Source organism: Lissotriton helveticus, chromosome 4_1 (assembly GCF_964261635.1).
Source record: "Lissotriton helveticus chromosome 4_1, aLisHel1.1, whole genome shotgun sequence".
Classification (NCBI taxonomy): Eukaryota; Metazoa; Chordata; class Amphibia; order Caudata; family Salamandridae; genus Lissotriton; species Lissotriton helveticus.
Window position 1 is genome coordinate 1,364,229,621 of NC_136063.1, and position 23,043 is coordinate 1,364,252,663.

At 44.8% G+C, this 23,043-nt stretch overlaps 1 protein-coding gene across 3 annotated transcripts in view; it reads left to right on the forward strand.

Moving 5' to 3' along the window:
* The window catches only part of JARID2 (jumonji and AT-rich interaction domain containing 2), a 666,167-nt gene that overhangs the window by 550,283 nt on the left and 92,841 nt on the right, over window positions 1-23,043 (forward strand). For all 3 annotated transcript variants that reach the window (XM_078687918.1, XM_078687917.1, XM_078687919.1), the window contains exon 14: window positions 12,213-12,395. In XM_078687918.1, the coding sequence (XP_078544044.1) occupies window positions 12,213-12,395 (183 nt within the window). The remainder of the gene's footprint in view (window positions 1-12,212; window positions 12,396-23,043) is intronic.

Consider the following 23,043-nt stretch of genomic DNA (forward strand, 5'->3'; position numbering starts at 1 on the left):
GAAGTCGGCGATGTCTTCTCTGAATTGTGTACGTGGTCCCGGGGGTCTGTAGATGAGGATGCCTCTGAGGGTGGTCTTGGGGTCGGTGTGGATCTGGAAGTGCAGGTGTTCGGCGGCTCTGAAGGTGTCGTCGATGATGGTCGTGACACGGATGGTGTTCCTGTGGATGATGGCGATGCCTCCTCCGGTCTGATTGACGCGGTCCCTCCGGGTGATCTTGTATCCGGGATGGCGATGGCGATGTCGGGTGCTGAGGAGGCGTTCATCCATGTTTCTGTGAGGAAGGCGATGTCTGGTGATGTTGTGTTCGAGTTTTCAATTTGATTAGATGTTGAACTAACTGCCACCCTAGCTTAGATACACACACACACACACACACACACACTTACTTGGAAAACAGTTGTAGTTTTGAAAAATTGATTCTTTGTTGATATATTAAGCAATGTTGACGTTCCTGGCCTGGACGCTTGCAAGATGGTAAAGTTATAGTAAATAATGTGCATAGCAATGTGATTATTCAATGTTTAAGTGCATACAGCCGTATGTGTATTTTGCACTATACAGAACAGTAGAGAGCCGCATCATCAGGAGCCTAAATACATTTTAATATGTTACAAAGGGCCTTCAAGAGGTACACTATATTGCATTAATAGAAAGGGCGGACATCGTTAAACTTTTGGCTTACAACTAGGATGATTATTTTGATGTGTTTGAGTGTCAGAATACACTTTTAACAGTATGATGCACCAGCATGGTCCAATATGCTGAGTCTGAATAGTATTTTAAACTAAGAAACTTTCAACATATTTGTCTGTAAGGTGTCAAAGCAAACATGCTTCTTTATACAAAATACATGCATTCTGAATGTCTTAACCTGCCTTTCCTTGCCGTTTAAGCACAATGAAAATTATGTTGAAGCAAAATAGAGGATTTCAAATGGGAGATTAGCAATGTAAAGAGAAAAACTAGTCTCCCTGCTCTTCTGTAGGTTATGACCATTATTTATTTATTTATTCAAAGTTTTATATAGCGTGACCATGACTTTACAACACATCTATACATAAACGCTGAGCACTTTGTGCCCTGTAAAATATTATGAGAATAAAGTTTGTTTAGTTCATTAAAACCATGACAATAAGTCGCACAGCATAGCACCATTCAAATATCCAATAAAAAAAATCAAAATAAAAAATATGCTTGTTAAGAGAAAAACAATTACTTGGCACAGAAGTTTTTTTGCATTTGTGGCAGTTATATAATTGTATTGTGCATACTCTTCCCTTAAAGGTTTTTTGAACCCCCCCCCCCCCCCCCCAAAAAAAAATTAGCACACGTTTGCACTGCATCCTGTTACAAATAAAAAATCATAAGATAAGATTTAACTAACACATAAAACCTAGTATCTAAAGTGCAGTCGTGCTACTCTCTTAACATTATGTGATTATGTGTTCGAAGATAGTTAAATTATCAGTTACATTTGCACGGATCTAACTTAGTGGGCAGAAAATCTGGCCGATTTGCCACTAGCCTTGTTTGAAATCTTCCTCGTGATTAGTTAAAAATTGTATTTAACAGTTCAGCTGTGGATCTTCTGGATCGAGACATTTTAATATTGCAGTTCTACAGGAAGGAATGCCTCTTGTGTTGAATAGTCCCTTTAGCAATTTCCGGCGATCCTGGCTTAAAGTTGGGCAGATACAAACTAAATGAATAAAATCCTGTATCGGTGAGCCACAAAGATTACATGACTTTGGGCCCTGATATTTCCAACTTGGCTGGTCTGCATTAGATGGCAGATTACCAAAACGTATTGCTAAAAACTTGGACTTTAAATAGGAAGAAAATGGCTGACCCAAATATGACGCTGGTTGCAATTTTATATAAGATGGCAAGACCATTCATGCGTGGGCTCGCTTACTTAGGATGGCTTTATCCTCCAGTAGTGAGTGTTGCTTTGACTCCTCCTTCAAGATTTGCTGAAAAGTGGTAAATGGAAGATTCTTCTGCCAAAGGTCAACCATCCTAGTGGACTGTAAAGATGTTTGAAAATATTTGAATTGTGCAGATTGTGGGCCGCCTTGTAACGCATTCCAAAGTGCATTATTAATCTTATTTTCTCGGTTACGCCAGACTTTATACCAGGCTTTTATTGTGACATATCTTCTGTGCAGCTGTTGCTGCTGTAGCCCAAATTCTAACTGGACCTGCGCCGGTGAGACGTTCTGTGGAAGCGAGAATACTTTTTTATATGCTCTTGTTTGGAGACTATCCCTCATTGCAGCGTCTTTTCCATGCTGAACTTCACTTCCATATGCTAGAGTGGGTAGAAGTTTTGCTTTCGTGATAGCTAGTAGTGGTGTGAAGGAGGGACTTTTAAAATGTTTTGCTATTGAGCAAAATGCAAATATTAGGCCATTTCCCTTTTTTTCTATTGCCTCATTCTGTTTTTGAAAAGTTAGTCTTTTATCCAAATGTATCCCTAGATATTTGTAGCTACCAACTACTTACAGATTCACGTTGCTCAATTTAAATGATGTTTTTTTATGGATGGCTTGACTTATAATCATAGCTTTAGTTTTGATAACGTTTATCTCCAGCAGATTCTTCTTAGCGAAGTTCCCCAACTCGTCTCGTTCTTTGGAGGCTAATACTAGCGTGACTTGCTAGGACTATATCATCGGCGTAAGATAAATGTGTAATCTGCAGAGTTCCCAAGCGAGGGGGATGCGAGCTGATTTTATCAAGCCTAGGTGACAAATCTGACATAAATAGATTAGATAGATGTGGCGCTAGAACGCATCCTTGCTTTAGGCCCTCCTTCATTTAAAATGTTCTGGAGAGCTTCGTCTCGTAAGCTATTTTCACTTGCATCCACGTATCCGAGTATAGTTCCATTTTCGGTCTTAGTATTCTTTCTGGCCTCGTAAAATAACCACACCCGTGCCTTGCGATGGAAGGCTGGGAAAATGTGTTTATTTCTCAAAATATTTCAATTTTCAGATTTTAAACTAAAAAATATGTAGCAATAGAGAGGCTGACTAACCTAGGAAAGAGGTATAGCAAGGGGATTTTAGATGTAGGTGATATCGTTTTTTCTCTATTTTGAACCTTTTTAATAATCTAATGCCATACATGACTAAACACACTTTCCTTGCAGATTTGAAACTGCTGAATTCAAATCTGCAAGAAGTTATTGTGCTCATTTTCCATTGCCTGCTTCATCATAAATGCTGTGAATTTCAGTTTAAAAATGTTTATCAGTCTGGTTCTTCATTACAACTTTGTGGGGACTGTAGAACATTATGAAGCAATTGGATCGTAGTTGCTGTGCCGAGTATTTAACAGTGAATATGTTGAACTTTTTTCTGAGGTAGATAAGGAAGACTTTTGTGAATTTAGAAGAAATGCGTCCACACATAGGCTTTGTGGGACAGTATTCTTAATTTCACCGAAATGATAATCTCGCAAGATGATCTTTCACTCTGAGGAGGTTATCAGCATGTTTGACATGGTGAAAAAGTCTTAAAGTTCACTACATTATCTAAAATTTGTGTAGCACCCTTAATAAATGTAAAGTCGGACTAGCGCTGCCGCCCTTTTTATATGCTGCTTTTTTCATATGATCTCAAAAATAGCCATGCACTCCAACTAATTCAATGGAATTTAAATGTATGCTGCTCCAGAAAAAATAAATGGCCGCTCTCACCTCAAACTATTGCAGCAGTTTTTCTTCTGATTTGTAATAGCAGTACTGTTCAAGGGGATTGTCACTCACTGGTAATTATTAACCAAGATGGAGGAGGAGCTTCAGCTATCCGTTTTGGAGTGCCCATTCTCTTGTATAATATTGTAATTAATTCAATATGTGCTGTAGTCTATATCCAATATCTCTGATCTGCTACATTTGATAGTTCTAAAGAATATTTGAAAAGTATATTGCTACTTAATGAATCTTTATGCCCTAATGCTGTACACCCGGTTATACCACTAATTGGTAATAGCAAATTACAAACACATACAGTTGCAGTCAGTCTCAGAATTCACAGCTCTCTACTACGTTCTTTGGCAGCTCAGATATAATTCTTTGATTAATAGAGAGCGAAGGAACTTCTATAGTGCATCACTTTGAAAGCACTGACTTTTAAACACTTGATATTTGTTAATATTAAAAGTACTTACATTGATGTTGATCCTTTTTCTAAAAGCGACAGAACATGGTTTTGCAGCGTGACTCTTTCTGGATTCACTATGCTGTGCATTATTCCGCCATCAAGTGGTTGGGTCCGGAATTGTAGTCTTTTTTTTCTCTTTTTTTTTGTGGCCCAGGTGGGCGTCGACATACCACCATTTGGTGTCCTTCGTGACGTCGACGTGCTTCCTCCGGAACATCCCGCCTATGGTCGCTATCTTCAGATTCTTTTTTCCGCCAATGTGTCTGGATCTTTGCCAAAGATTTCCAGAGTTTTGGAAGAGGAATCAAGCAAAATCGAAGCTATTTGACGAAGAATCAAGTTTTTCAACTTCACCGGACTACAGGTCAGGTACCCGGAGCGGCGAGGGAGAAGTTTTACCGAGCAAAACCTCGACGTTTGACGGAGAATGCGCTCGCAGTGGGCTTCCTGAGTGCGAGGATGGACAAAACGCTGTTCAAGTTTTGCACCAATTGCCACCATAAGTACGCCCAGAAGGATCAGCATCCAGTCTGCAACCTCTGCCTGCCGCGCGATCACAGAAGCGAAGACTGCAACGCCTGCTCGGCGTTTACACCCAAGACCCTCAGAGTAAGGGAGAGGCAGAGAAGGGCGAACTACAACATGCAGGGGCAGGGGCCACCTTCATCGCTACGAGACTTGGGCCTCTCCAGTGGAGAAGAGGACAACATCGCCGGAGGACTGCACGGTAGTCGAGGTCCATAAGATGTCGAAGGAGGTAAGGGAGTCGTCAACCCCTAAACATCCAAGCAACACTCGAAAGAGTGAAGCAAAAGCCCAGAGCGACACTCGTAGAAGTGAAGCTGAGTCCTCAATGGGAGCTCTGCCGCTGAAACCCTTGATGAAAGCAACAGCCTCAAGGAACAGTCAACCAAGCAGATCCTTCGAAAAGGACTCCCAATCACCCGTGAGAACATGTCTAAGGTCGCCCTCAAGAAGGACACCTCGGTGCCGAGGAAATAAGGGCCGACATAGTCGTTGACGTCCTCGAAGAGAAAAGCTCCAACCCTCTACGCCGAACATGCCGCCGAGATGGAGAGGAAGAAGAGGAGGCTTGAGTCCGAAATGGCGAGCACCCTACAGCGGAAAAAGGACTTTGACGAGAAGATGAGCCAATACACCATCCCACGAAACTCGAAGTCGAAAGGGACTACGAAGACCCAGAACCACCGAAAACGCCCGAACCAGTCGAGGAACTGAGAGAAGAAGACTACTAATTCGAGGGAGAAGGCGACAAAGATCTGCAATCCTACCGGACTCAACGTCCTCGGAGGCACAACACGTGGAATGGCAAGATCTCTACACTCGCCGGAAGAAGGCATAGACACTTACCCTTCGAGGCCCTCGCCGCCAGACAACATAGGGATCTACAACATGGTTGTGCAGAAGGCTGCACAGACTTATGGAGTCAAAATGAAGGAGGAGAAGCCCAAGGCATGTTTCCTCCTGGAAACTCTACTGCCTCAACAGACTAGGAGCCAATTCCTGACCATGATCCCTAGTGTGCTGGACCAGGGAAGAGAGGCCTTTAAGGAGCCAGCAGTATGCAAAGCTGTGACACCTAGAACGGAGAAGTACAAACATTCTTCAAAGGACCCTGCATACATCCAAGGATCAGTACCAGCCAACTCCATAATTGCAGCAACGGCTAGGAAGAGGGCTAATGTTCCCACGAATGCCGAACCACCTCCAGACAAGGAGAGCAGGACGATGGATCTTACACGGAGAAAGGTGGAGAGAAATGCAGCAATATATTGGCGCATCGTAAATTCCAACGCCCTGATCAATAGGCATGCATACCAACACTGGGATGAAGTGGGGCAGCTCCTAAAGCATCTACCAGACCAGTACCAACAAAGGGCAGCTCAGCTGGTAGAAGAAGGAAAGAACATGTCAAACACATGCCTGAAAATGGCATTGGATGCTGCAGAAACATCGAGCAGGCTAATGATGATGGGAGTAACAGAGAAGACACGCATGGCTCAGAATTTCAGGATTCAAGCCAGAGGTTCAAAGTAACATCCTAAATACACCCTCTAATAGAGAGCAAGTGTTCGGCACACCAGTGGATGACAAGTTGACACAGCTCAAGAAGGACAACGAAACAGCAAGGTCCATGGGAGCGTTGCAGTTCAGGGGAATGAGAAGAGGCACACCCACGAGGAGGCAAGGTGGTAGAAGTGGAGGCAACGTGCCGACCATATCGCACCAAATGTTCCAGCAAGGCCACCAGGGGAACAACCAAGGCCAGCAGCAACAGGGTTCGCAGCAGCAAAACTGGCAGTACCAACCCCGGGGACAGTCCTATCGAGGGCGCGGAAACGGATGAGGACAAACACGAAGGGGAGGACAACAGCCCTCAACCAAGTGACTCCGCCATGCATCAGGCACCTCAGGGTGGGCAGGCAGTCAAAAAGAAAAGATGCAGCCAAATGTTCAATGACAAACAGTACCTCGAACACCAATCACCGGTAGGGGGAAGAATAAGAGACTTCATCCAGAAATGGAGGAAGGTCACTTCGGACAAATGGATACTAAACATCATACAATACGGATACTGTATAGAGTTAGAAAGACAATCTCCAAACAGAAAACCAAGAAGAAAGTCACTCTCAGCAAAGGAGCTCTCGCTCCTGCAGCTAGAGACGCAAGAATTGCTCAGCTAGGAGGCAATAGAGGTGGTACTGCAGAACCAAAGGAACAAGGGGGTTTGTTCAACTTACTTGCTGGTGCCAAAGCTGGACGAACGCTAAGACCTATCCTAGATCTAGGGTTCCTGAACAAATTCATAAGGACGCAAAGATTCAAGATTACCTCCCTACAAGAAGTAATACCACAAATACAGCAAGGAGACTTCATGGCTACTATAGATTTAAAGGACGCATACTTGCACATCCCCGTCAAACACAAGCGCCTACTAAAGTTTGTGATCAACCAAACCCACTACCAGTTCTCAGTACTGGCATTCGGTCTACAATCCACACCAAGGGTGTTTACAAAATGCCTAGCAGCTGTTGCAGCACACCTATGAAGGCAGGGGATACATGTATACCCCTATCTCGATGACTGGCTCGTAAAGGACCGGGACACACTCTGAGTAGCTGAGTGCTTTACAAAACTCCATTTAACATAACATAACAAAGGCAAGTTCATACGATCAATGCAAACTGCACATCCAGCAAGTCATACTAAAAGTGACAGGACTAGGTTTCTCGATTCATTGGGAGAACTCATCAACATGGCCAGAGCAAATCAAGATATTCCTTGGGGCAGAGATTGACACCATACAGGTCAAAGTGTTCCCCAGCAGGAAGAGAACATTCGGGATACTGAAGGAAACACGTCATTACCGCAAGGGGCAAGTTCTGACAGTGAGGACGGTGAGCAGGCTAGTGGGAATGATAGCGTCATGCATTCACCTAGTCCAGATTATTCGACTACACATGAGGCCATTCCAGGAATGGATACAGCAGCAATGGTCACAGGCAACCAGGAGTTGGGAAGTTCTAGTGGTTGTCACACACGCAGTGCATGAGGAAATAGCGTGGTGGACAAACAAAACATATCACAGGGGAAACCACACAACCAACTCCAACAGTGACCATCACAACGGACGCCTCCCAGCTCGGGTGGGGCGCGCATATGCACAAGATCAAGGTGAGAGGGCTATAGTCAAAACAGGATGCTGTTAAGCACATCAATTACCTGGAACTAAAAACAGTGTTCCTAACCCTGAAAGCATTACAGAAGCAGCTGTACGGAAACAGGGTGTTGATCCAAACAGACAACACCACGACCATGTTCTACATCAACAAGCAGGGAGGAACACAGTCAGCAGCACTATCGAGGTTAGCACCGGAGATATGGACATGGGCCATTTCACTAAGGATAGACCTACTAGCAATATATCTCCCAGGGAAGGACAATGTGGAGGCAGACAGACTCAGCATGCAGACGTCAGCATCCCTCTAATGGGAGATCAAACAACAGGAATTACAGACAGTATTCCGGAAGTGGGGTACACCGCAAATGGACCTATTTGCAACACACCAAAATGCAAAATGCCAACACTTGGCAACCAGACCATCGGTCACAGGGGAATGCGCTATGGATAAGTTGGTTAAAGACATTTGCATACGCTTTTCCCCCGATCCCACTGATACACAGGGTACTCAGCAAATGCAGGATCCACAACATGTCACTGATATTAATAGCACCGCAGTGGGCCAGACAATCTTGGTTCTCGCAAATTGTGGAGATGGCGAAGGCACCAGCACACAAATTCCCAAAAAGAAGGGACCTGCTAACAATGCCGAACAGACGGGTGCTACACCAAGAGCCAGAGAGCCTCAGCCTGGCGGCATGCCTCATGAAGAAGACCTAGAGTTCGCACACCTCAAACTACCGGCGAGTAACAATGGCAGTGCTCAGGGAGGCAAGAAGGCCTACCACAAGGAAATGCTACGTAGCAAAGTGAAAGAGATTCTCAGAATGGTGCATTAGGGAAAAATTGCAAAGGAAAATCACAAGGGAGCCAACCGTGCTAAAATACTTAACACATCTATTGCAAAGCAAACTAAGCTACACGTCCCTAAGGGTACACTTAGCGGCGATTGTGGCTTACACTAGAGGAGAAACGGGGAAAAGTTTCTTAACCTCCCAAGTCGTAAAGAGATTTCTAGAAGGGGCGAAAAGGATCGCGCCGCCAAGCAGAATGCCAGCACGGAACCTCAACATAGTGCTGACCCAATTGAAGAAGGCACCATTCGAGCCCATGCACAAGGTTACACTGCACATGCTCACACTAAAAACAGCCTTCTTAGTAGCTATCACATCTCTACGGAGAGTAAGTGAGTTGCAGGCGCTAACACTTCAAGAGCCCTACCTGTAGATACACAGTGATAGGATTGTAATGAGAATAGACCCACACTTCATGCCAAAGGTAGTGTCTCGGTTTTACATCAACCAAACAATCCAATTATCTAGATTTTTTTCCAAAAACCGATCAGAAGCACAAAGAGAGCGCTGCACACACTGGATGCCAGGAGGGCGGTGATGCACTATATAGAAAGGACAAAGGAGTGCAAAAAGACAAAGCAACTCTGTTTCCTTCGCAAGCAGTTTTTGGGGACGACCAGTTACCAAAAATACCATTGCACGATGGATTGCACAAACCATTCAACTATGCCACAAACCAGCTGAGCAACAGTTACAAGGAGCAGCTCATGCTCACTCAACAAGGAAGAAAGGAGCTTCAATTACCTTTGTAGCTAACACACTGATTCAAGGCATTTGCCAAGCTGCAACATGGTCTTCAGTGCACACGTTCACTAAGCACTACTGTGTGGTTATCCAAATGAACAAAGAAGCGCAAGTGGGACAGAAGGTCTTACAACACATTCAGTAACCAGTGCTCATCCTCCACCCAGCCACCACAATAAGGACACACCGCTACAAAGTCTACGCACAGCATGCTGAATCCAGAAAGATTCACGCTGCAAAACGTATAGTTTCTTACCTGTCGGTGTCGTTATGCAGCTTGAAGACTTTCTGGATTCAATAGCGAACCCACCCTCCTCCGCCAGAAAGATGAGACAGGAGGTAAGGGATTAAAGATGAACAAGACTTAAAAAATAAGAGGAAGAACAAGAATAACACAAGAAAAGAAAAAAGAATCCGAAGATGGCGACCAAAGGTGGAAGCTTCCGGAGGAAGCACGTTGACGTCACGAAGGACACAAAATGGTGGTATTGCCTTCCAGCAGGAAACTGTATGGTCCAAAGCTCTTTTTTTAATACAAAATTAGGGCCTTCGGTGGTCATATCACTGAAAATACAAGATTTGAAAAAAATATTATTGTCTACAGTTGCTTGTGGAAGACAATTTCTATGGACTGGAATCTAGAGAATGGTTACGTGATTTTGGTATTTTACTGACCTCTGCTGGTCGTTTTCTATCAAGAAAGTTAAATAGAGGCAGTTACCAGAAAAAGAAAAAAAGAAAGTCCCTCAGCAGAAAGCAGTTCTGGTATTTTACTGACCTCTGCTGGTCGTTTTCTATAAAGACAGTTAAATAGAGGCAGTTGAACCAAAAAAATGCCCTAAGCGGGACTAGACAAGTCCTAGGGCTGATCTCCACAGCCCACAAAGCACATACACATATAAGTATATAATAAGTATATACTAAAGTATATACAAGAGGTCTCCAATGCTCGACCTAAAAAGGAATATTCTTGTGCACGAGCCAACACCTAATAAAAACTCTGACACAAGAGATTAAGCATGGCTGTTTTGCAAAATTGCTTCCCTAGTCTGCAACATACGTGAAAGGGAGAACTATCCGATTTGGAGCCATCATTTCTGTTGTCATGAGCAGATCCTGGTTACTCCATTCAAAGACCTTATCTTGAAGACAGGCTGCTCATGATATCATTGCCAGCCTTGTATCTGTGCAGTTTTCCTAATTACTGAAAAGTCGACTCTCCTTAGGCAATCAACCTTGGTTCTGCCTCTGAAGCTACAGGTACTTCGGTGTTATGAATCCCCATGTGCCCTGTACAATGCAGTGGCAGTGTGCCAGGTGCTTAATAGTGGACTGGGCAAACTTATTTTGCCTCACTAGTTCACTTTCACAGTGGCTTTGTCTACTTTGGAAATAAGTTAGAAACAAGAGGTGGTGGTATTCCCACACATTGGCAAACGAGGAACATACATATATGTTTACATAAAATAGTTCAACCTCACTGCACTGCTTGAGACAATAGTATTTTCACCTGGTCTTGAATGCATCGCCCCAGTATTTTACTAAAGTTAAATAGTTCACAGTTTGGTGTATTTATATATGGAAGTTATGTTTAAATGTGTCTTACTTAGGGAAACTAGCATGTACCATTTGTTCCATCACCCCAAAAATATATTCTTCTCGCTAAATAATACCACTTTTGGGTGTGTGACACTTTTAGGTTAGCATAACTTTTTGCCACCATTCTAAACATATCCTTTCCAGAGTTTTATATTGGATGCACTACTTTTTGTCCTTTGAAATCCATGCATCACGTGTACTCAACTAATGAGTTGGTCACATTAGTTTGAAATTATTAGTAACGGTTAATCCTAATATTTACGGTAGTATCTCAAATTGTTGATTCATAAATGAGCAATGGCAGCACACTACATGGAAGCCTATAGGATATGTAGAAAATTGAGGGTAGATAAAGTAAACACAAACTATTGAATGCTGTGTTCAGAGATATGATGTTGAACATTGATGGCCCACAGGTGCACAAACAAAATGGAGCTGGTAAATGGACACAACTATTAAAGTAGAAACACTTCTTTGAGGGAGAGGAAAGCATTGTTTTGCCAACTAAACATAATTAATTTGAGATACTTTAGTCCCTTTAATGTACGATCAGCAGACGCAACACTGTCTGATCCTAGAATACATACTTCCATGCACGTTGGAGCCTATAGTCCAATACCCTGGATTACATGTGGCAGAATCTCATCCTTGTTGCTTTCAAAGGTGGTCAACAGTCAGGCTAATTCTTAAAACTAGTGCTAAAACTAGCATTGTGCTTGCACATTAGTAGTCTGTAGGTGTCTTTCATTGTGTAAGAATCATGTACAAGTTAAGAGTAGTTATTCAGCTGATGTTTACAGCTTGCTTTTTCTATAAGAAATTAGGGGCAGGGTTCTCAATCTTGACATAAAATTAGTACATTTTATATGGGCTTTGCAGCATTCTTTGGGGGTATGGAGTTGAATGGAGTCGGCAATCCCCTAAACCAAGGCCATGTTTCACAATTGTAAAAACAAATTGGGGATTTCTTTTGCCAGTAGTCCGTTTTCATTTCCTTGTCTTGTGAGCTGTTTGTTTTGCATCTTGTGCTAGTTTCCCCCAAAGTAGTGTGTGCTACTGAATGTCTCGTCATGTCACAGGCAATCCTCAGTATTTCTCAGTTGTCTTATAGTCTGTGCTTTTTTTCCCCTTTGGTTGCAGATCTCCCCTGAGGTGCTATGTAATGAGGGGATCAAGGTGCATCGTGCTGTACAGCAAAGTGGGCAGTTCATTGTCTGTTTTCCAGGATCCTTTGTGTCTAAAGTGTGTTGTGGCTACAATGTTTCCGAAACTGTGCACTTTGCTACTACCCAGTGGACGAGTATGGGTTTTAGAACTGCCAAGGTAAAGACAATTTCATTATATTTCCACATGGTATTTATTACCCAGTCTCTCTTGGTAGTTTTGAGCCACAACCATAAAAACACAAATGCGTGCTCTTAACCCACATTATTTGAAAGTACTTCCAGTATTGTTTTCTTTAAATTTACCTTAGTGGAAAAAGCTAGCTTTCCTAAACTCAAGCAAGGCCCTGCTGTACTTTAAAGGAGGCATGCTTCTGGCCTGGTACACCAACACGCATTACAAAGCTAAAGCACAGTGGTAACAATACTGGTTTGATATATTCAGTATTTACAGCAATAAAGGCACTATGTGGAAGAAATACAAAGTTTTTTTATTTTTATTTCTCCAGTTTAGGTGTAATACGCCACTTAGCAATTTCAGCACTTGCCCCACCATCATCTAACTTGAAGGATATGGGGAAGGGTACTAGAGGTGTGTGACTTGAAAGAAGAGTTTGGGAAACGGGTATTAAATTAATCAACCGCTTTACCTAAGTAGAAAATGTGTGTGTGGAATATATCCAAGAGAAGTATCAATAAGTAAATGTTAGTGGACATTATTAGAAAATACTGATGTTTGCAACACCAAAGTTGTACCCTAGTTTTTACATATCACTATTTAAAGGGTTTAGCACTAGATGGCTGAAATATGCACAGGATGCGAATCTACAGCACCATCCACTAGAATGAGATTGCTATAGGGTAACTTTAGAGTAACATCCATATATTAATAATTTTTTCACTGGAAAATCAAAGTTTAATGTGATAGTTACGGGACTATCTTGGTGACAACATTAACATTTTTAACTCAAAAAAACTAGAGATTCACCAGTTATAGTTAGCAGAGCTAACTATAACTTACACCCCATCATGCACTGCTTTTGCCCTCACATGTTACATCATTTCGGAAGTGTTCTATAACCTAAAGTAATATTTTATTACCATGCATAAAGCCAACCCCCTACCCCCCTCCCCCTGCGCACAATAGGCGGGTTGATGGCAGGGCCCAGTCTGTGGCCAGCCCACCCACCAGCTCAGCAATGTAAAGCTGCGATAGACCTGCTGATCCAAAACCCAACGAAAACAAAAATTCACCCACTCACAAACCAAACCCCCGCCACACACTGGCAAGGGCTGTACAGGTGCGGTTGTATTAACGTACTGTGATTTTATATAATTTTACATTTAAAAAAATAATAATTCACTGATAAAAACAAAGGTTACATGGACGTTGTAATGAGGTTCACGTTTTACCTGCACAAAACCATAGAAATTGAGCTGTTCTAGTTAAAATTATCTGAAAAAACTATAACTCATGCCGTTCGTTAACTTTCAGTGAGTAATATTTATAGCAGCCACCATTTTTTTTTTTTTTTTTTTTTTTTTTTGCTGCAATCCAGCGGGAGCGCTGCAAAAACTTTTTGTTTTTGTGCTCCCCCATGGGTCCCTCTGGGTCCCCACCCACAGAGCCTAGGCAGATAGGGTATCCCTACCTACCCCTTATATGTTTTTTTTGAACTTCAGGACAGGGGAGAAGTCCCAAAGTCTTGTAATGGCTGGCAATTTTTTCATTTTGCTCGCAGCCAATCAGAGCGCTCCTTCTTGCAGGAGCCTGAATCCCACATGAACGAGATGGCCCAAGGGGAAAAAAGCTCCCTGGGCCATACATAATTGCAGGAGTTTCACGGACCTAACTGTCTAGATATGCAAATATTTTTAAGCCTTAATTTCTCAAACTACAGAACAAATTTACACCAAAATAGAAAAAGCACAATCTGCCGGCCAGATTTGATGTAATCCCATTCAGCAGTTTTTTCGGTAGTGCTTCTCAAAGAAGTCTGTGGAAAATGCTTGGGAAATTTGCATTTTGGGGACTCACCCCCCGTAGTCAAATGGTTCCAAAGTTATTCGCAACATAAATGCATTTTCAATGGCAACGCTCACCTATTTAAAATGTATATATCCGGTCATAAGTAGAAAATCTTCATTGAGACAATCTTTGCCTTTTGTTTGAAAAATAAAGATGCCGAAGGTGTTAAATGCAGACTATTAACCGTTTATCTGCTGCATTCAACTCTTAATGAGGTGCAAAGATGCCTCCATATATGTGGTGGTACAGGACTCCTGGAAAATAACTAGGACTGCTTGGAAATAAGATGGGCATTGAGTTGAGGGAAATAATTAAATGTTACCTAGAAGAGAAAAATTAAGAAAAAGGGTGGGATCAGACTAGAAGAAGGTAGTATTGATAATGAAAATGAACAAGGAAAGGAAGGAAATAAAAGCAATACAATAAGCACTGGAAAAATGGCTACTACTGGTGTTTTAACAGATAAAAAGAAACTGATAGCCACTGATTATTAGAATGTTTGAAAAATCTTGGGAAATACTGAAAAAAACACATTGGAAATCACACTAAATATAAAATAACAGGAAAGCCTATTTATAAACTATACAGAATAACGTGAATACGGCTTTGGCTTCTATAGGAAGCCATGTTAAGGGTGATTAGAAATGAGGTCATGTGTCTGATTGTAGTAAGTTGGCTGTTATATGTTCTATCAGTAGGTTGATATACTATGTAAAGAGTCCAGGGGGTTTCTTTATGAGTGGAAAAGGGCTTGCTATGCAATTCCAAAGTGCTCTATTATGGGCTAATGTGGTCGAGCAGCCTGAGGCTGAACACAGAGGAGTGCACGACATTTGCAGACACACACTATGATTAATAAATAAAACACACAACTCAAAAAGGAGATTCACACCGGTTTATGAAAATAGCAGGTACTTTTATATATGCCATGGTCTACAAACTACTTATGAATCTGGGATATTCCTCCTGGTCGACGCCGCCACAGAAAAAATATCCCAGATGCATAAGTAGTTTGTAGATAATGGGATATTCTTTGTTTGTAGAGTTCATGTATTAGGGGCGCATTATCCCATTCGGTCTTTAAAAATAGCCTCTGACTCATCTAATATTTTGTTGTGATGAAGACTTTTATATATGCTTCGGCATCGGAGAAAAATCATTCAGGCAAGTATTTTTTTGTATTTCAAAATATTTTGGACACAGTGCAATTTCTGAGGTCAGCAATGTTATCCCATGGAAGGAAGAACGAGTTCTACAAACAGGTACTGTACATTGACTTACAGGACCAATAGTGGTGGGTAAGGTCCAAGGCAGTACACCTGCAGTGGCATGAGGGTGCCCAGGGGCAGTAGGCAATTCTTTGTCGGGTGCTGAATGTGTTTTCAATGGGGATCGGTCACTGTAAAAAGAGGCTGCAGGCTCTGGCTAGGAAGCCAGTCAGTCTGAACTAGCAGGTCTTGCGATGCTGGAGGATGGGGGGAGGACACCTTTGGTCCTCTTCTCTCAGGCCGAGGGGTGATGGGGGCTGTGGTGTCCTTAGGCGTCTGTTTTTTCCTTCCTGGAGCAGTTGCATTTGAGGGGGCCTACATGCAGAGGCTGAATCAGACGTTGGGGAGGTGTGAAACCTTAATTGACTCAAGCTCTGGAGGGCTAGAGAACCTGTTTGGCACCGGTGGCCTACTTCAGCTCGAGGCGACGGATGCAGTGGTGGCTTCTTGTGGCGAGTTTTAGTGGTTCTGGAGGCCTCAGAGTCTCCTCTTTTGGAGATTATTAGCACAGGCCCCATGTTCACGGGTGGTCTTGAGTCTTTTTCGAAGATAGCCAGTCCTCCCAAGTTTCTGGAGTCACAGCTGCTGCATGAGTAGACTTTAGCTCAGTTTTGGACGAGGGATGCAGACAGGCCGACAGGCTTGGTACCAGATCAGCTGCTTCTCCTCTCTTCTTTGCTTTTGTGGCTCTTCTGTATCTTCTCTCTTCTTAGGTCATCAGGATCTGCTCAGGTGCCAGCGACTCCCCTTAATACTGAATTTAGGGGCATTAGGGGAGTATAGGGTATCAGCCAATTGGCTACGACCCTTGGGGTCACTACCTCCCATATATTGCCACTTCATGTGGGAAGTGGGCATAACCCTGTCCCAGAATTCCTTACTATGCCATCACAAAGATGTAAACTTGTTGAAAAAACGTGTCCACCTCACAGTAGCACACCTTAGGGGTGGTACCTGCCTGTAGGTGGCACACTTACTTGTCTAGCTAATTTCCCCACCTGTCCAGGTGCCATGGGGTCTCTGGACGGGGGGGTTGGGGCTTCCTCTCCTGTGAGGGGAGCCAGATATGCATTCCAATAGCGGCAGCTTCTTTCTTTTTGGAGGGGGTGTTACACCCTCTTCCCAGGCAGGCAAATATTTTATGCAGTTGTGGGGGACAAGGAACACAGGGATGTGTGACATGTCGTGTTTTCACTTTAGTCTGCACCAAGACACGCAGTCTGCAGTGGCAGTCCTGCTTGAGCTTGGTGAGGGGTCTCCTCGGGTGCACAATTCTTGCTGCTGCCCTTAGGTACCCTCTTTAGCACCTCAAGCCCTAGGTACCAGGGGTACCATTTACTAGGGACTTACAGAGGGTGCTAAAGGTTTTGCCAATTGGTTAAACAATAGTACATTTTAGGGGAAAGAACACTGGTACTGGAAACCTGGTTAGCAGGAACCCAGCACACTTCAGTAAAATGCGCAACATATACCAGGCAGTGTGTGTGGGGGGTAACAAAACCTCAGTTTTCTACACTGATCTTTTGTGGGTGATACCTTGGACTACATTACTGGTGGCTACATTTAAGGGGACCAGCTAGATTCGGGATATGCTGATCATTAAGAAGTTGCAGTAATCAAGGCTCTAGGGAACTAGTGACTGAATTACTGTTTTGAAATCTACTGGCCTTATAGACTAAATTTCCTGGACACGTTTGGTTTGCTATTTGGCTTCTTTTGCTAAAGTGTTGATATCCGTATGCAAGTTTAGATTTTTGTGAGCCATAAAGCCTGTTGATTTTGCACTTTCAACGGTAGCTAGCTTGCCGATGGGTAGGTTTATTGCGAGAAGCCAGCCTCACTACTAAGAGGTGCACTGAGGAGGAGAGTGCAGAAGGAAATGCACTTTCTGGGGAGTGATATCCATAACTGAAAGTCTCCTAGGTTTTGCAGCATAAATCTTTTATGTATTCATATGCTTGCATCATTCAGCTATCCAGAGAATGGTTCTGAACTGCCTTTGTAGTCTTCTTTTTTTAATTTATTTTTTAACCTGGGCAACATCAACCATTTAGTACTCTGTCCATATCTGTGACCCCAGACACCTGCCCCTGAAGACCCTTAACATGGTTGCAATCATCAGATTCTTTTTACGCCTCTGGGTCTAGAAGCATAATGGGAACGTTAAGATATCCAAGAAGATTTTGAGGTTTTGTCGAAGGATCATTGCCTTAACACTGAAACTCATGAAGTAAAATGGAAGGTCAGGCTGACATTGAGGGAAAAGTGTTTCCTCTATGAAAAAACATTTTATTATTTATTTTTGTTTAAAGAAAGCTCACTGTAGCACAAAGAACATTGGCTGAGGGTTGTAGAATAAACATCGGGAATGGAGCATGTCCCCTCTAGAGTCTGATGTGTACCCACAATTTCACACAGAAAGATAATCCTGAGTTTTGTAACTTTTGTCTGCTGAAAGACCACCACTCTGAGGGTTGTGACACATGCAGATTTCCTGCCCAATACCCTGAGAAGCGGAAGTGGAAGCAAATGTGGCTTCTCTACACCATGGCACAGTTGCAGAAAACATCACAGAAAGACCTTGGTTGTCGAATATGTTATGTTATGTTATGATTTTATTTATATAGCGCACGGCTACTCAACAAGAGTGTCCCGGCGCTTTCAGAGGGCGGCTCAGCAGTTAAAAAAACATAACAGAGAACAGACAAAAAAAACAAAAAGTGAGGTGAAAAGAAAAATAGCCTAAAGATTAAAAAGCCAGGTCTTCAGGTTTTTCCTGAACAGGAGCAGGCTCGGAATGCTGCGTAGAGCAAGGGGCAAAGAGTTCCACAACTGGGGGGCCTTAAAGCTGAAAGAACGACCCCCGATGCGAGCCTTCCTCACACGGGGCACCACGGCAAGGAACAAAGATTCCGACCGCAAGGAGCGGGCCGGACGGTAGAAGGCCAGTCTGCGCTGCAGATACTTAGCACCGGAGCCAGAAATTGCCTTATGCACCAACGTCAGCGTTTTAAACATTATAATAATGTGAGGAACCCTGAGGAAACCGAAGTGGCACAAGGAGAGGGCTCTGAAATTCATGAGGTTTCGGAAATGAAGGGAGATAAGGCGATAAGGAAGACTTAAGGAAAGTGAGGCAAAGAAGAGCCAACAACTCTGGGCACAGTGGGGCTGAGCTGAAGAATTACAAATCTAAGCCCTCGATGACTACCTCGACACCAACGACAACGGTCATTAAGGACAATCACAAGCAAAAGAAATTCATGGGTCAAAGTCAAATTTTTATGCCACGACCCGGACGACCTAGCTCAGTGGAAATACTGAAGTACACCAAGGAAGGCCTATCAAAGAACAGCTAAGGGGAAGGTACTGCTCCACGCTGCACGAAGCATTCAAACTAGTGAATTGTCATAAGCTCAACCCTACATGCAACACCATGGGGCAGACTCTAAACTTCATTCAATATGACTATGGTATAGAACGGCTGCGAATGCCACCAAACATGAAGCCAAAAGCACAGACTTGCAGCAAAGAGGAGATGTTGCCAAAAGAAGTCAGTCTTAAGCTCCAAATGCTGGTTGACCCTCGGGGGCTGTTGATTGCTGCTTTCTCCCTGAAATTATGGCGACCAACCATCATGGCGGACCCTTGAGTGCACAGCTACGATCCTAAGCTGACGCAGAGTCCTGGAGGTGCTGGGGTGGCACCGGAACTGGTAAGCCCTGCAGCGGACTGTGCCCCTGTTGTTTGACCCTCAGGTTGGGGAGCCCTGTGGGGGTCCATCTGCTGTGTGGCTGCGGACTCCCTCCCCCGCCTAGCTCTGGAAGGAACACATCGCCGCTGGACGGCTTGGTCATTCCCTGCCTGCCATCCGAGATAAAGGATTGGGGCGAGGTCATTACGGCCATCTGTCCTTAGTGGGGGCCCCTGACTGCAGCTGAGCTGCTTGAACACTGCTGCTGTAGCTCTCGACTCCCCACGCCTGTTGGCTGGAGGTTTGAGATACTGTGGCCTTGGAGAGAGGACAGTGCCCTACTGAACTATATGTCCCCAAGCCTCACCCATAGGCCCTGTCTTGCCAGTCCCAGCAGCCTCCTCCTCCCTGGGGGGACCTGAGGTGAGCGTCCCTCTTTTTTATATATGTTCTGTGGTGACCTACAACATACTTAACTTTTTAATTGATGTCGAGGTCTGTCTACACACACCCTACACCCCTACGCTACCTGACGATACTGTTGGTGCCTGCCAGCCACCTCACGGTGTGCCCCTTCACCTTCTAGGAGGTGGGTGTTCCCCATCCCCATTCTCCCCCCCCGCCATTTCTTCTACAGACCAGACACGTTCTCCAAATGTCCTCAAATGTGGACATCGCCAGAGTGAATTCCTGGCTGGGCACTGGGGGGTTGCGACAGATGGTGAGCACCCACCCACCTCCTGCATGGCTGGTTGTGATTGCGACTGTTTGCATTGGAGACTAGTGCCATCAAAACGTCTCTTGCTAGTTTTGCTGGTGAGGACCAACAGCGATAGCCCCTAAACCCCCTGCCGGGTGGTACACACTACCTGTATCGCCCAGATTATGCCTGATACCCAACTGACTTTTTTGTCGCATCCGCCATCCTAGCAATCATCTGGGACACTTGTTACATATTATTTCACAGACTAATCGATCTAGTATTACACCTATGTGTCTGCCATCTAGGACTACTGGGAATACACCGCCTATTCCTTTTATCGCCTGCTCCCTTATCTCCTTCTACTGTGACATGGTGGGGGGGTGACTGGCCACTCTGTTGTTGCATCCCGATGCCTTGCGTACTACCTCTGGAGCACTGTGGGTCTCCCCTTGCTCCTGAAAGCCTGAACTTTTGGCCGTCCTGAGTTAACCCCAACACTGGCACTCAGCCTGGTTCAGAAGAGCCCACTCTGCTCTTGGCTATGGATATAGAGGGGACAGACCCAGCATCGACGTCAATCCATCTTCATCTTGATAAAATCCTGGCTGCCATAGCAGACACTAAAGATACCCTCTAATAAGATTTCAGCAGTGGGACTGAGGCTCCTTTAAGCTTTACACCACAAGTTGGCTGATCGAGTCAAAGGGGTGGAGATCACCTTATTGGAGCTGCATCCTGCACATAAACTGTTATTCACCCACCTAACTGAGATGACTGATAGTGTGCATTGTAGTACACCGGGCTGAGGATGCGCAAGGGCGCCACTGCCACAACAACATTCGAGTGGTTGGTCTTCCCAAGGGAGTGGAAGGGACCTACATGGACACTTGCCTTGATTGATGGCTCCAATCGGATGTTTCCAAGAACCCCCTTACCTCCTTCACCCTAGAATGCTCCCACAGATTTCCAGCTCACCCTCCTCGCACAGTGAAGGCACACCTGCTTCATTTTAGGAACACGGACATCATATTACAGAGGTAACAAACAGAAGGCCTCCTTATTGTGGGCAGCAGCAAAATATCCTTATTACCTGACTTCACGTCTGCAGTGCAGACAAAACAGGCCTCTTTCCCGGCAGTTAAAAGGTCACTCAGGGTGGAGGGCCTGAAAAACTCTTTGATGTTTCCCACCAAACTGTGGATTTTTATGGATGGAACCACACACTTCTGTGACGACCCAGATGAACCCCGGGAATGGTTAGAAGCCTACAAAGCTGGGACCTCCTGGCTGAAGACACTGCCAACTGCGACAGGTCCTGGCAGTAGAGCCTGGAGACGCCAACTGTGGAAGAAGCCCTCTCCCTCCAAGGCAGAAACGGAGCGGACTGCTGCACTACACGCAGTGGCGGTGTTTGTGACGTTCCGACAATCAGGCTCGGGCACTGGCTCACCATCCGATGGGAGATTGGTGGTTTTGGAGTCTGAAACTTTGGTGGTGGATGATGTTACCCTACCTGTAGTGACTCCTCAATCAGTGGACAAGTTGATCCAACTCACTGTACTATTGCGTGAGGAATTCTTGCTATTGGTATGCCATTAACATTTTGTTACTCCTTTGGCAGGTTGGTGCATATGGGCTGCCTGGGGATGCATGTAGGTCACCTGTAAGTTTCTTAAAATGCCTCGGGCGTGGGTTGATGCTCCTAGGACCCACTACTAGATGGGAGTTCCTGCCTGTGGGGGCTATGTGTGGCAGACTGCTTTGGTAGACTTTCATAACCTGGAATATCAGGGATATTGGCTCGGTCTCTAAACTGCTTAACTTTCATCGTTATTTGAGGCGGCGAGCGGTACAGATAACCATGCTTCAGGAAACCCGTCTCGCAGAGAATGAGGTGGAGCGCTTGAGCTGTAGGTGGCCGGGCCAGCTATATGCCACCTCCTATTCTGCCTATGCCTGCGGGACCCTGATTTGGATTAGTGCACAGATACCAATTGAGCTCGTACACTCCACTATTGACCGGGAAGGTGGGTCGGTCTTATTAAAGGTTAGACTGCTGGGCTGCAACATTACTCTGGGAAATGTCTACGCCCAAATCAGGACTAGATGACCTTTCTATGGTTGCTCTCTGCCCCCTCTGGCATCCCTGTCGACAAAAGACTTACTGTTTTGCAGCGTGAATCTTTCTGGATTCACTATGCTGTGCATTATTCCGCGGTCTTGTGGTTGGGTCCGGATTCGTAGTCTTTTCTTCTTCTTTTTTTTTTTTTTTTTTTTTTTTTTTTTTTTTCTTAGCCCAGGTGGGCGTCGGCGTCACACCCCCTTGGGTGTATTTCCGGTGACGTCGGCATGCTTCCTGTAGAAGCTCCCACTCTTGGGCGCCATCTTCAGATTCTTTTTTTCCGCGGTCAGGTCTGGGTCGTTCCCGTTTGAGCTCCAGACATTTTTGGAGAAAGAAGAAAGAAAATACAGAAAAGACGAGGAGAAGTCATCTGAAGACTCCAGGGGACTTCATCGACGAAAAGTCAGCAAGGAGAAGGCGTTTTTCATCGAGATCCTCGACGACCGTCGACGAACACGCGACCAGGGAGGCCCTGGACGCTCGATGATGGACAACACGCCGTTCAAGTTCTGCCGTAACTGCCACCACAAGTACGCGCAGAAGGACCAGCACCCGGTATGCAACCTTTGCCTACCGGTGAACCACGAAAGCGGAGACTGCAACGCCTGTTCCGCCTTCGCCCGAAGACTCTTCGTGTGAGAGAGAGGCAGAGGGTAGCACACGCCACCCTGCAGGAGAAGGCCCCGACTCCGTCCCTCTACGAGCTGGGGGTGTTCTCCGAGGAAGAAGACAATGCTGCCGCCGAAGACGACAGCTACACGGTCGTAGAGACCGATTACACGAAGACTTCTGACAAGGTAGGAGACTCTTCGGTCCCCAAGAACCCGAGAGACTCGGAGTCTAGAAAAATCGAGGGCAAGACCCCGAAAGCGCCGACGCCAAAAAAGGCGGCGTCCGCGACTACTCCCAGGCCCAGCGGATCCTCCGAGAAGGAGTCCCCGGCGCCGAGAGCTGCTGATCAGCAGAAAACGTCGAAAATCGTCCCCGAAAAG